At 44.6% G+C, this 14,332-nt stretch overlaps 1 protein-coding gene across 6 annotated transcripts; it reads right to left on the bottom strand.

Moving 5' to 3' along the window:
• Positions 1-1,587: 1,587 nt before the first annotated feature.
• shrprbck1r (sharpin and rbck1 related) lies at positions 1,588-13,180 on the bottom strand. 6 transcript variants are annotated; one of them, XM_049006435.1, is made up of 15 exons: positions 11,290-11,326; positions 11,096-11,115; positions 10,819-10,993; positions 10,587-10,670; positions 9,650-9,791; positions 9,299-9,389; positions 8,841-9,123; positions 8,571-8,674; positions 6,643-6,816; positions 4,830-4,990; positions 4,385-4,496; positions 3,970-4,149; positions 3,583-3,681; positions 3,354-3,497; positions 1,588-2,240 (listed from the first exon to the last, which is right to left on the bottom strand). In XM_049006435.1, the coding sequence occupies exons 1-15, from the start codon at positions 11,309-11,311 to the stop codon at positions 2,160-2,162; spliced, it is 1,872 nt and encodes a 623-aa protein (XP_048862392.1). In that variant the 5' UTR covers positions 11,312-11,326; the 3' UTR covers positions 1,588-2,159. The 6 variants fall into 6 exon arrangements, with proteins under 6 accessions (XP_048862392.1, XP_048862391.1, XP_048862395.1 ...); XM_049006434.1 differs by lacking the exons at positions 11,096-11,115; positions 11,290-11,326 and adding an exon at positions 12,621-13,180; XM_049006438.1 differs by lacking the exons at positions 11,096-11,115; positions 11,290-11,326 and adding an exon at positions 12,390-12,590.
• Positions 13,181-14,332: the final 1,152 nt, after the last annotated feature.

Here is a 14,332-nt window from a genome sequence, read left to right as displayed (position 1 = left end):
TGGGTAATGGTCGCCTTGACTAACCTGTGCCCTGCCTGGATGTGGGGGGGGGGGGGGGGGCTCCGAAAGCCTCTGAACTACATGATAAATTCTGCTTATCTACCTGATTCCTGCCCGCATGCCTATGCCCTGTTGTCCCACTCTGTGCTCAGATCTATCGTGTAAATAACACATGAGCAGTCAGTGCCTTTTGCCAATGCCGAATACAAAATGAAACCAAAACTAAGATCGGGGTTTCAGAAGTGCAAGGGGAACAGAGAGCTAGAGAGATAAAAGGCGCTTTCACACCCAAGTTCCAGTACCTGGTCCTTGTTTACGAGTCCCAGTGCTGTCTCACACATCCCGAAGCGGGACCTTTATGCTAAATAAGCATGGAAGACGCAAAAACATCGTAGGTCAAACACCACACTTAATTTCATGCGAAACTACACCGCCAGGCCAAAACAATGAATGATAAATAAGTTTTGTTATTAGTTATTGGGGGATGGATCGCGATCAAAGCGGGACACAGCCTTGCCTTTACACTTATATTACTATATTTTACTTATATGACCCACAACATGTTCATATTTTTTTTATTAAATATGGTCAGCAGATCGATCTTTTGTTTTCCACAAAATAATAAACAATGCAAAGTTATCCCGCTAATAAGTGCTGGCAGGTTTCATCCCCGGCAATGGAGACAAACTTGGTTAATGATGGAATTTTCCGATGCATAAATATGGAGACGCAAGCAAAAATGCATTAATTGATGCATTAAATGTAATTGGGATGCAAAAATAATTCCATCTGCCCATTTTTTTTTTTTGCTCTCCTAGGCCCATTTCTCTCTTTCTGCACTTCTGCATAACTTCCATTAGTGCCAGTGCTTGTGGTTAACCTATCAACAAGCTATCGATGTAAGCACCTCCCCAGTAATTCGTGTTCAAACGGAAAGAACCTAGTTTGCAGTAGATACTGAAAAAGGGTTCGGGAACTTAGGGTTGTCAGTTTTGGTTGGCCAGCTGGTGAGAGATTTTCAATTCAGATGCATGAGAGTTAGCAACCCTGGAAACTGCCTCTGAGGAAAGACAATCGGGCCGAGTTACTGCAGTGTGAACAGACAAAAGTTCCTGGTTCCAGAAAAGTTCTGATGGTATGAAAGCACCTAATGTTAGAAAAGAACAGGCCACAATGGCAAGCCAAATTGTCTTTTATTAGTATAAGGCTTACTCGTCATAACTTTGTTCTTTTTACTAGTAAGAATTTTCTTATTAGTGAAAATGCAAATGCAAGTAAATATACTATGTACACTATGTATAATTTGGCTTGCCACAAGGCAACCACTGACAAGTTCCTTTTAGAAAACCAATGAATCTTAAGTGCCAAAGAGTAAATATGTTGCAGTAAAGTAAGTTAGCTTGCAAGGGTGGTAGGGGGACCAGGTCACACTACAATGCCTGGGGCGCAATACTGGGCGCTACTCCCCGGCCACTGAGGTGACATGTATCTGTGCATGGGAGAAAAAATCGTCCCTTGAAGGTGCTTAACCTGCAGGACCGCAGACATGAATTCCAAAGTAACACTGATACATGCATGCACCACATATTTTTCAAAACACAAAATTTATTTATTAACTCCTCACTCCTTGTCAGTTTAAACAGCACAATGTCTTGCATGGTTTGTCCACATTTACATGAGTGGGGTAATTGCTTAGTGCTACACGTGGGTCAATAAGGCACAATGGAAGTGTGGACAGTCCATAAAGACAGTTGTAGATTTCTTACAAGCTGAGAAAAGCCCACTTAGCACCAATTAGCATATCGGTGGGTACCTGGGCAGTTCAGTTAAGGAGAACACAGTGTAAATGTGGCTAATGGAAGAAAGTGTGAAGACAACCTGGTTGTTCTGTAACTGTTTATAGCTACGCACATTAGACCTGAGCATAAGTAGTTGAAGTACTTAATATTACCTCGACCAAAACATGGCTTTTTCTAAATAGGTGCTTTTACTCTGAAGAGGTTGTTGCATGAGTTTGTTAGCTTTGTCCAGGTGTGAAAATTCTCAGGGTCTGATTGACAGGCAGACTTAGCCAATGACTGTGGCTCATTGTAGATAGGTTCTTCCCGCCCTTGTTTCTGGGTGGCCTGTCAGCCTGTCTGTCTATCTGTCTTGCCCTCTCAGTGGCAGTTCTGGCAATTGGGGTGGCAGCGCTGCTTGTTGACGTTACAGCGGCAGCCTCCGCTGGTGTCGCCAGGCCCCTGAAAACAGAGGGGCATTAGGACCGAGGAGAATATGAGCAAGTCAGGCTGTATATGTAGGAATTAGTGCTGTCAGGGTGGCAAAATTTCAAATTTCGATAGTATACCAAGAAACGTTTTGAAATTCAATACCATTTTTGGGATTCAACACTGTGTATTGTGCAACTCAATTTAAATAATTAAATTCGCAGTAAAATCTTTACTGCTATATCTAAAAAAATATTTGCATTGCATTGTCGCCATTTTAATTAATAATATGTAATTAATACATAATTAATATGAGGGTTGACCCACAATTAATATGTATTCATGTTTAGAGATGTAAATAAACTATTAAAAATCTCATATTTTATTGTATCATTACCATGCATAATGTAACAGATGTACATTACATGCCTTGCAGACCATTGTCTTACTGCGGAAATGTTTAATGGACTACAAAAAGTACTTTACCCAGTAGAAAAAATGCACGTCATATCTCAACTCCAACCGTCACAGGCCAATTAATATTTCATTATTTTAGAAATAAGAATCCTATCTCTGGAAACTCTTTACATTGGATTGTGTATCGGCCATTTATATGTTTAGATCAGTGTTTCCCAACCTGGTCCTCAGAGATCCCCAGCCAATCCACATTTTTGCTCTCCACCAAATGTGGATTAGCTGGGGGGGGTCCCCCAGGACCAGGTAGGGAAACACTGGTGTATATAATTCATGTTTGCCCCTCTTGTCAGTAATACATCAGTATTGTGCACAACTTGCACACTCATTTGGCACAAAGCCGAAATATTTTCAGAGGCCATTCTGGCTGCACTCGTTATTGAAAAAGCACAGTAGTGAAAGCGCTGACAGTTCTGAACTAGTCATCTTAAGTTAACACCTCAAGCTTTAACAACTCTCCGGGCGTGAGCATTGGTAGTATGTTAACCTCAGTAGTCAGACCGAACCGGAAGTGCAGGCTACAGAATTGATACTGTGGAAAATGAGTACTGAGACCGTTTTGTACATGATAGAATCAATACTTTCGATGCATTTGACAACACATACACCTTTATTCAAAAATATGAAAACAGACATGGGTGTAATACCCTGAGAAGAAAGCGAGGCCCTTACCCGAGGCCCCCAGCGTGGGCCCCTGGTGACCCAGCAGATTTCAGTGTGACAGACGGTACATCGCACCCAATCACAGCCCTCCTTCTTCTGCACAATTATGCCACACTGCGGGCAGTGCATGGCCTCGCCGGATTGGACCAGGGTCTGCGTGGGACAAAACCTGCTGTGGTGATTCTTTTGGTGCATCTGGGTCACGTGGTTGTGGCGGTAGGTCTGTGATGGCGGTTACCCTTAGGAGGTCGCGCGTCCTGCGGGCAGCGGAGTCATTGATGGCGCGGGCAGAAAGGTCGTCCTGGTATTGCTTGCAGTTCATTCCCTCGTGGATGGCCTGAGAAAGCAACAGGTGAGATTCTATAAAGTTGCTGATATGACAAGTGTGCGTGTGTTCATGCATATTGCATACGCTGTACTGCTGACAGGCTGCTAAATGTCATTTTGCCGACTATGCAGTGACAATAAAGATTCTTATCTTATTTCATTGTTTGTTCAGAGCTTTCGCATGGAATGAAAGTGCTGAGGTTTCATAAATGTGTTGCCGTACGTGACGCCTTTGCTTCACGCGGCTGTCAGTCCGTGTGTGGTCATGCGATGTTTTTGTCTGTGCGTGTTAGCCTACCTTGCAGAGCAGACAGTTCTGCCTCTTGCAGACAGGGCAGTGGAAGCTGTTGACCGTGTCCTCGTACTCGCACCAGCCGCTGCAGTCGGGACTGGCGCAGTGGTAGCTGCTCTTGCAGCGCGACTCGGCCACGGACAGTCCCCGCTGGAGCCAGCGCTCGTACTCCTCCCCCGTCACTAGCTGGCACAGCGAGGATGAAGTGATGCCAGAAGAAGAGGCATTGGGGTGGTAAGCGGACGCGAGGAGAGCACAAAATATAACGTAAGAAAAGTTCTGAAATTCCAGCTGATCATAGTTTGTGGAGGACTCGGAGTACTCAAAATGGAACCGTAAGATTAATGCTAAAGCACCGAGGCTGCGAGTGGTGATTCTGAGCACAAGGGGGCGCTGTGTGGTGGCGGTGGGGGATCCTTACTGCCCGGATCTCTCTCTCCTGCAGTACACTGTCGCAGGCGTACGCATCATCTCGATATGGGCAGGCCACCTCGGGGTCCTCGCACATCAGAATCACGGAGCGCAGGCAATCTCTGCAGGCACCACGGAAGCAGTCAGGGCCCCGGGCCACGTTTCAATGCACAAAAACATGCAACACTGCACGTGTTGTTTACATTGTCTGCCGATTTGGAATACTGACCGAGTTAATTTTTCCCCCTATGCCAGCAGGGAGCATCACTGGTAAGAGCAAGAACCTATAATTTGAAGGTAGCAGTACTATAGTAACTATAGTGGCTAAGCTTTTAAAATAAGCTACATTACAAGTGCCATTGGAGAACCATACCATTTAAATGTCTTATACAATGCTAGCCTGATATTGGAAGACAGTGTGTCATTCACCGCTGTGCCCAGATCAGGCCTCTTACTTGCAGAAGCAATGCAGACACTCTCTGAGCAGCACCCCTTCCCCCGGCTGGAGCTCCAGGTAACAGATGCGGCACTCCACGCTGTCCGGGTTTGGCACCAGGTCCTGCCCATCCATCATCACCAGCCGGGCAAAGTTCTCCCTTCTCTCGGCTTCCCTAGCCTGGTCGGGGGGGGGGGGGGGGGGGGGGGGGGGGGCAAAAAACAAACATATGATCAAAAAACAAACATATTATATGATCAACCTGCCATTCGTTCAGCTAACCAATTGGTATTGTTGAAGAAGGTGGGTGTAAGGTCTGATTGGAAAAGCAACATGTCCGTCAAATCTGAGAACCAGTAACTCGCAGAGCACTTGATAGATCATGCGGCAGAAAGTAGCTGGAGCACCATAAGGAGTCCCACCTTCCCCCATTCACTTCCCCAGACTCAAAATGGCATCTATACCTACATGGTCTTTATTGCCCAATAAAGGTGAGCAATATCTTCACATTTCCTGAGCAGTAGCATCTGGAACAGTCCACTTTACAGGACACAATTGTTTTCGATTCTGTCCACAACAGCAACTGACTACATCTACAGAATATCTTCACAGACCTTTAGATGTAGATGTATCACATTAAAACAGACAAAGCAGACTGTAAAAGACGAGGAAGCACAAGGCATTAAAAGAACTCAAAGCATTTATTTCATTTTTACAGTAAATACAGATTTGTTCGAGGCTCATTATACATGGTGGTTTGATTTTTTTCCTGCACATTTCAGATTATTCACCCGGCAGAAGAAAAACAAAAACAATTCAGGCAATTCTTTGAATTCTATGAGATGATTCCCATTTATCAGACTGACAGAGTTTATGATCTTAAACAGTATGACTTGCATTGGCACTGTAATCTCCATCTCACACTTTTAAGAGCTATTCAATGAAGACTAACGGCTTCTTGCGTTGTAGTAAAAAAAAAAAAACTATAATACAATAATAAGCACTTTCATACAGACACCATTAGCAGCTTCTCTCACACATACGGTAGAGTGCTTTAGCATCTATGTGTTATGTGGTCACTGTCAGTAATGTTCTAGTGGGAAAGTACTCATGTTGGGGCTGTCTAAAGTCAGTCCATGTTTTATTCTGCGGGATTCTGTTCACTAGGGCAGGACAACGCGCCTGCATCATCTGTACACGTGTGTGTGCGAACCCGCCGGACCGCACCAGTATGTAAGAGGCTGTGCCCCCCCCTCATCACTTCCCCCATGCGAGGCCGTATCTGAGGAGCTTAGGGTGTGTGTGTGACATCAGTAGTCCTGGTCGAGGGGGGGTTCAGGTTATACAGTAGTGAGTTGCTCAGTGGGTCAACCCTCAGGTCGTCTCTTCTCCCTTTCTCCTTTAAAACACAGAGACAGAAGAGAAGAGGGTCAGCGTGAGGGAGCCCCCTCGCCACCCCCGCTCCTGACTGACCCCCCCTCCAAGACCCACAGAATTGCTCCCCCCCCCCCCAGTTGTGACCACAGTGATAGCTGGCTCTCCAAATGACAAAGAACTCTATTTAATTAGGACTCACAAAGACCTGGATGCCTGGACCGAACAAACACAGTTCTGTGGCTTTAAGACTGACCTACTTGCCATAAATATATGTTCTACATTTATATTTATTTATTGGACGCTCTTATTTGTGGCAAGAGAGCACTTGGGGTTTCTCTTCACCTTCAATCATCTCCCTCGGATTGAGATTTATCTCTTTATTTTCCGGCACGGACAATGTGATCTGGTGTATCAGCATTCATCCTGATAACAGTGGGCAGGCACCCCAGGCCTACCTGTTGATACTGCCGGACAGCCTCCTTCTCCTTCTCCATACGTCGCAGCTCTAGTGGGTCTGGTTGGTACCCCCCGGGCACTGTGTATCCATCAGGCCGGTCCGCGCTGCAGATCTCACAACCAGGTCGTGTGGGCTTGTTGATGAAGGTACAAGAGGGGCAGGGCCAACCTTGCTGTTGTGGTAGAAGCAGGTTTAGGTGTTAGAAGTAAGTTTAGGGCCAACAGTGGGCAAACACAGCATGGTGGACTCTATACGGAGAATAATACCTGTATGTTACAATGTATGTATAGTGTATACAGACAATAGGTAGTACCTGTAGGTTATCATGTATCTCATCTCTCTGTACACAGAGTGTGTGTAATACCTGTATGTTATCATGTATCTCTCTTACACAGAGAGCGTGTAATACCTGTATGTTATCATGTATCTCTCTGTACACAGAGAGTGTGTAATACCTGTATGTTATTATGTATCTCTCTTACACAGAGTGTGTGTAATACCTGTATGTTATCATGTATCTCTCTTACACAGAGAGCGTGTAATACCTGTATGTTATCATGTATCTCTCTGTACACAGAGAGTGTGTAATACCTGTATGTTATTATGTATCTCTCTTACACAGAGAGTGTGTAATACCTGTATGTTATCATGTATCTCTCTGTACACAGAGAGTGTATAATACCTGTATGTTATCGTGTATCTCTCTGTACACAGAGAGTGTATAATACCTGTATTTTATCATATATCTCTCTGTACACAGAGAGTGTATAATACCTGTATGTTATCGTGTATCTCTCTGTACACAGAGAGTGTATAATTTTATCAATTTTATCATATATCTTTCTGTACACAGAGAGTGTATAATACCTGTATGTTATTGTGTATCTCTCTGTACACAGAGTATATAATACCTGTATGTTATCATGTGCTTGACTATATAATAGGGCTGTCACTTTTTCCAAAAATCAGGTTTGAACGAATTTCAAATGTCACTCAATTTGTTTGAATATATTCCAATACCTGTGGAAAAAAAGCAACACAGAATCACAGAGTTCTTTTCAGTTATTATTAACAGCCCATATGTCACATTTGTATTACGGTGATTTAATGAGCTCATAGGCTCAGAGAAACTTTAAAATTTGAATGAGTTAATTATAGTTCAAATGTGATTTTTTTTACATCGCGTTCAAACCAATGTTCAAATATCAGTTAAAAAGTGACAGCCCTTCTATATATAGACTGTAGGTACCTGACTGTATACGGACAACAGGTAATTTTTGTATGTTTCAGTGTTTATGACTCCATATAGACAGCGGGTAATACCTGTATGTTACAGTGTTCCTGATTCCATGTAGACAGCAGGTAATACCTGTATGTTAGTGTTCCTGATTCCATATAGACTGTGGGTAATACCTGTATGTCACAGTGTTTTTGACCACTGTCATGCTGAGACTTTTTGAGGGCTATATACTCAAAGCCTTTGACACATCCATTAAAGAAACATCCAGGGCCTTTAAAGGGAGGTCCTTCAAATAGTTCAGGCAAAAGGGGCAGGTGCTCAGGTACCCCCTGCCCTACCCCCCTACTGTGTACCTGACTGTATACAGACAGCAGGTAATACCTGTATGTTTGTTACACTGCTTCTATCTGTATATAGACAGCAGGTACTACCTGTAAGTCACAGTGTTAGAGACACAGTGTTAGAGACAGCGAGTAATACATGTATGTTAGTGTTTCTGATTGTATACAGACAGCAGATAGTACTTATATGTTACCATGTTTGACTGTATGCAGACAGCAGGTAATACCTGTATGTGAGTGTTTCTGATTATATAAAGCCAGCAGGCAGTACACGAATATTATACCGTATACAACGTTATATAAATGGCAGTTAATACCTGTACATTACAGGCTGTATCTGATTACCTGTACACCAGAGCCCAATGCTTCATTCAGCTGAGGCATCTCTAGGTTGATGAGTTCTCGGATTTCACCAATACCGAGTTTCTCTACCCCACTCGCAGTGCTGCCTAGACAACCAATCAGAAATCAGCCATCGGCAGCTCACAACATGGTAAGTGATGGCATACTCGACACACCAACTGGGACAAAAGTAGCTTCTGTTTCCTACAGCAACATTACTCTTGCTGAACGTCTCTAAGGCTGATGGCTATCTGACTAGTGCCAAGGTCTCACCGGTGCTCCCGTGGGACAGCCTGGAGGGCAGTGTGCTGTAAGGCCTCCAGTCTTGTGAGACGGGCCCGTTCCCAGGGGGTGCTGATGCCAGCAGGGCACTTTCCTGGTCCTGCTGGCATAGCTGGCGGGTCAGGCGGGCCTGGCGTGCCGACAGGAGGTACAGGAAGGCGGTGTCGCCGTCACGACGTACGCCATAGGAGGCAAGCGAACGTGGGTCCGTGCACAGGCACTGGCCCATCACCCAGCGCTGCACCCGTGGGTGGAAGCCATAGTCGAGGAAGACCTGGAGGAACGAGACATAGGTCTGAGGGGGGGCACAGGGGCATCGGCGCAGGGGTCGGGGCAGAAGGAGCAGGCGTCAGGCACGCCACGGACACATCATTCAGGCAGCCAATCCCGTGCTCCACCCAGCAGCGGCGAGGTATGAAGCGAGCAGCACGATGGCCCTCTGCCCTGACCTGCTGTTTCAGGGATGCGATGGTCATTTGGGGCGAGACTTTCACCGTGACACAACAGGATGAGGAGGCATCCTCCACCACGACAGCCAGGCTACCACGGAGACAAATGAGTCATGAGCCGAAGCACGAATCACATGTCAGCACTCTGTAGACCACACCCCCTCCCTGCCACCACTCTCTCTGCCTTTTTTTAAAAAAAATAACCATGTCCTTCTATCTTAAAGCCATGCGAGTGACATTCTAGACTCTTCCGTCTTAATTCTCTGGCAGCTACATAGTAAAACCTCCACTAAATGTTAGATGCGTCACATGATCTACAAACTCCTGCTTGTTTGTGGTTTTCCTCCTCACTTAATTTCAGCATCGGTGTAGCTCTTCTCGGACAGCTGGATCTTGAGCACCACCTGTTGGTGAGCCAGGGTGGAGGCGCACTGCACGGCACCCTGGGTATCGCCAGCTTCGATGGCCTGAGATAATTCCAGACACAGGTCCTCTGCAGAGCGTGAGGGAAAGTAGGGAGGGGGAATTAATAGGATGATCGAGAGGAGAGTGGGGGTGGAGGGAGAAGGGGACAGGGGGGGTTCTCGAATTTCAATAAACAACAATCAGCCCAAAGAAAAAGGCCAGAGACAGAATTAGCAGCAGGGTTTCGCAGGGAAGAACTGACTGGACTGGGTCCAGTGTGATACATGAATTTTCATTTAACCCCACTTCATACATACATAAAGAAAACACTCAGGGGAACTTCAGTATTAGGTCCATAACCAGCAAGTTTCGAGATGGCTTCTTCCACCAAATCATTAGGATTCTAAACTCTGTTTAATGAACCCTTTGCCTGTTATAGTATTACTGTCCATTGTATTTATTTGTTTATAAAATTGCACGTTTTGTACTTTTCCGACTGCACTGTCTGTTTGGCGCTGTTGTGAGACACTAATATTTCACTCACCCACACTCTACAAAGTATCAAGATATGTGACAAAGTAATTTGATCTGATTTGGAAAATCATTTTAATTTCAGCACTAATTTCAATGTAATCCTCGGCACTCTGAGTATGTTGATCAACAACACAATTTAACATACATCAGGCTGTACTAAATACTTAAATCGACAGAAACACTGCAAGTTATAACTGATGTATAATTTTGTTTGACTTTAGTAAAGGTTGCCAAAATTTGTACTGAAATCACAATGACTCTTCTGCTGATCAGATCACCCAGAATGCACCGGGATGACGAGGCGAGCTGAAGGGGCCATGGACCAATGGGTGAAGGGGGAAATGCTGACCTGTCCGGGGTAGCGACATCGGAGTCTTGGGTTCGAGAGGTTCCAGCTGGAGCTGCTGTTCTTCTGCTGGCTGAGAAACTGCCACTGAAATGTAAATATTTTAATCTGACTTTTCATGTTGTTATAATAATCAACAGTATTTTGTACTTGTATCAGTTTTAGTTATTATAATTGGCTTAACCAATTATAGCATCAGCAACTGGGGCATAGGGCCTCACACAGGAGTACGGACCTCTGTGTGCCTCCCGGAGAGATGACATCACCACGGTAGCCCACTCTTGTGCCTCCTTCTCGCAGCGGAAGTTGAAGCTGATGCGGTCATGTGGAGGCGTGGCCAAGCAGAGCTCGTGACAGCGCGGAGACTTGACCTCATACTTTACACTGCGCAGGTCAAACTCTGCAATGGACTGAGGCGGTAAGAGGGAGAGAAGGATGACAAATCTAACTTTGATGATCAACACTATCAGTGTTATCTTAAAAAAAGCACACACACATACACATACACGCACCCATCCATGTTCCACAACCGCTTATCCCAGGGCATGAGGCAGGGGAAAAAACCAGAACAGGACAGACTATCATAGCAACAGAGTACAAATAATGTAAGCATGGGAAATTTAGAAATGCCTGTTAATCTAGGCTGGAAGGTTCTGGACTGCACAAAGCAACAAACAAACAAAAGAAAAACAAGCAAACTCCATACTTAGAACCCAAGCTGGGGACATATTCCACAGTCCTAAAAGTATAAGGTACAACGCTGCCCACTGAATCACCATGCCATCCACTGAAAACAACAACAACCTTTTAATTTCTATTCCACATACGGTAGCCTACTACATGTTTAAAGTGACTATTACTATAATAATAAAAAAATTCAAAGCGCAAAGAGCATCTTATATGCTTACGGGAGTATAAACCCCATTGCTGAAAGCCCCCAACTGTTCAAGTAGCATATATTTCATATGCGGACAGATACGGGTGCGTTTGAAAAGATTTAGCTTGAAACCGAAAACTACTGCAAAGTCACCAAAACGCCCCAAAATACGCACGGTACAAGCCCTATTATTACCAGTTTCATTTCGGGTGAACAACCTCTAATCTCCGGGAAACCAAAGTATTTACGATGATACTTGGCATGACATTTTATATCGTGTTATCTTATCCACTATCTGTATATTCGATTACTTTAAAAGTCATCTTGTAATTCTGAAAAATAGTGATCGCTTTAGGAATCCACTGCTTCAAACTTTCCCGTACATAAAACGTAAAATAATGTGAAGAAATGCCGGTCAAGTGGCTCATTAAAGGCTACAAGGGAATTACATCATTCATAACCACAAACTGGTCGCGAAATGCCGCTGGCTTTTCTGTAAAGCCATTACATACATTTTCAGAGTATTAACTGATGTAATATTTCTGGAAAAAATCTCTCTCTATGTGTGTGTGTGTGTGTGTGTGTGTGTGTGTGTGTGTGTGTAAAATTTATCATCTACACGTCAGTCGTGACGTCAAAATCTCTATGCGCGTCCGATGGAGGTATATTATTTACATGCCTCTATTCCGTTTGACAATTTTTCTATAAACGTTCGTGTCATCCGAAAGTGCACTTGTTGTCTGTCTTGAAGCTTTACCACAAAATAATAATAATAACAACAAAAATAATAACAAGTGAAAAAAGGCTGAGTGGTTCTAATGAGTCATCACAGTTCAAAACAACGTACCCAGCTACCATACACACATCTGGGGAAATGACATACTGCCAACTGGCACCAAATAATAAATAATATTAACATAAACAATAACCTGGTAAAACGCTCAACTCAGAGGTACGCATTTTAGCCCTGGAAATGTTAACCCTGGTAACTGCTTTAGCTAATAATAACAACAACACGTGACCTATAACTTTTTTTTTTTCCTCTCCGCGCTTCACCGAGTGATCGTCACAATCACACCTATTCCATTCTCCGAACACTGAACGGATACATTATTATGGTACGAACACCCCGCGGCTTCCCCTCCTCTCTCCAGTCTTACCACGCTGCGCCCGGTCCCAGTGTCACTGGCGTCCCGCAGTGCTAGGCGGAACTCCCCTGCCCTGCCCGGCATCATGCTCAGCTGTAGACGGAGAGATTCGTCCCCTGCGCCCGGCAAACACAGCGGCCGGATCCCGGAATGGCACACCGAAACCCGGACCGACATCAGCACGGTGCTACAACCGGCCCGAGAACTCCCGAACCCAGACAGGGAAGGAGACGGGGCCGGCGGAGGCGTGGGAGCCCACCCGCCGGAGCTCAGCGCCATTTCGCTGGCCCCTTCCAGGCGGGCGAGGGAAATGTCTTAAACCGGCAATCGCCAAGTTCCTTTTTCGCTGTCGATGAGGCCCAGTTCAGTCCGTCGCCCACTAGGACCGTTATTTATCTGCGCATCAAGTGTGTTGTTTCATTCCCTTTCGCTTTAGTTTCATCGTTCACTTGGTAGAACAGGAAGCAACTACGCCCCCTTATTGTCCTTCATGAAATTGCACACCTCGGAGCGAAGATCCGAATACAGCTCCCTCACTCAGTGCTGATAAAGCCACCTGTACCTAACCGTACAGCCATCGGGAACTTTTTTATTTCCTCTTCCTGCCTCCACAGAAGTGTTATGTTAGTGAGAGGACCAGAGAGTTTTCAATGGATTCAAGAAGACGGTTATTCTTGTGTATTTTGTGTACATATATATTACAGTTATTTGATTATATATAAAATTCTGTAATCACACCCATCCACTCACCCTCTTTCCATCCATCAGTCCATCCATTCATCTTTTGACCGCTTATTTTGAAGTGCCTCGTATCATTTTTGCGGTTTATGTAAAGACATACTGTTAGAGTTACAAAGACAATTCTACTGCATGCATGAATGTGTGCATCCATTTTCGAAACGCGTGTCATGATCATGGGGGAACAAAGAAAAATGTTAACTGCAAATTCAGATAAGGGAACTAGTAAAACAATACATAATAGACACAAAATGGGGGGCGTCAGTGGTTAGCATTGTTGTCCCACTCCTATGGGAGCAGAGTTCAAGGTCCGCCCTGGTTCTACGTGTGAGTTTGCATGTTCTCCCCGTGTACTTGTGGAGTTTTCTTCGGGGTCCCTCACAGTCCAAAAATGCTAAGGTTAATTGGAGTTTCCAAATTGTCCGTATGTGTGAATGGCGTGTGTGTGCCCCATCCTGGGCTATTCTCTGCCTTAAGCCCATTATATTTCAAGACTTTATGGACCCCTGTCGCTCACAAAACTGACCTTTGGAATCGTGCTAACTACCCCCCCCCCTTACAGCGCCATAGCCCATAGCTTTCTAGATAGGCTCCAGACCCCCGCCACCCTGCATAGGACATAGAAAATGGACGGATACATGGACATTTACAAAGCAATATATATTCATTTTGCTAAATTATGTTTGGCAATTTTAATATTTGCAGACGTTCAAGTTTTATAAATTACTTTATTTTGTATGTGAATGTTTATACACAATATATTGATTTAATATATAAATAGTAAGTATATATTCTTAAATAGGCCTATTTAAATAACGTTCTCTGGAAACTCAGAACGTCTCAAGATTCTACACAACCGAAACCCAGAGACAGACGCGAGTTGGGCCAATAGCATTCTTGCGCATAATGTATTGCGCATAGTCCATTCGACCTATCGAGTACTGGGATTTTTGGACGACACTACAGACAGCCAATCAGATACTCTG

Source organism: Brienomyrus brachyistius, chromosome 1 (genome assembly GCF_023856365.1).
Source record: "Brienomyrus brachyistius isolate T26 chromosome 1, BBRACH_0.4, whole genome shotgun sequence".
Taxonomy (NCBI): Eukaryota; Metazoa; Chordata; class Actinopteri; order Osteoglossiformes; family Mormyridae; genus Brienomyrus; species Brienomyrus brachyistius.
The sequence above is the reverse complement of the archived record's forward strand: the minus strand, read 5'-3'. Positions and strand labels throughout refer to the sequence as shown.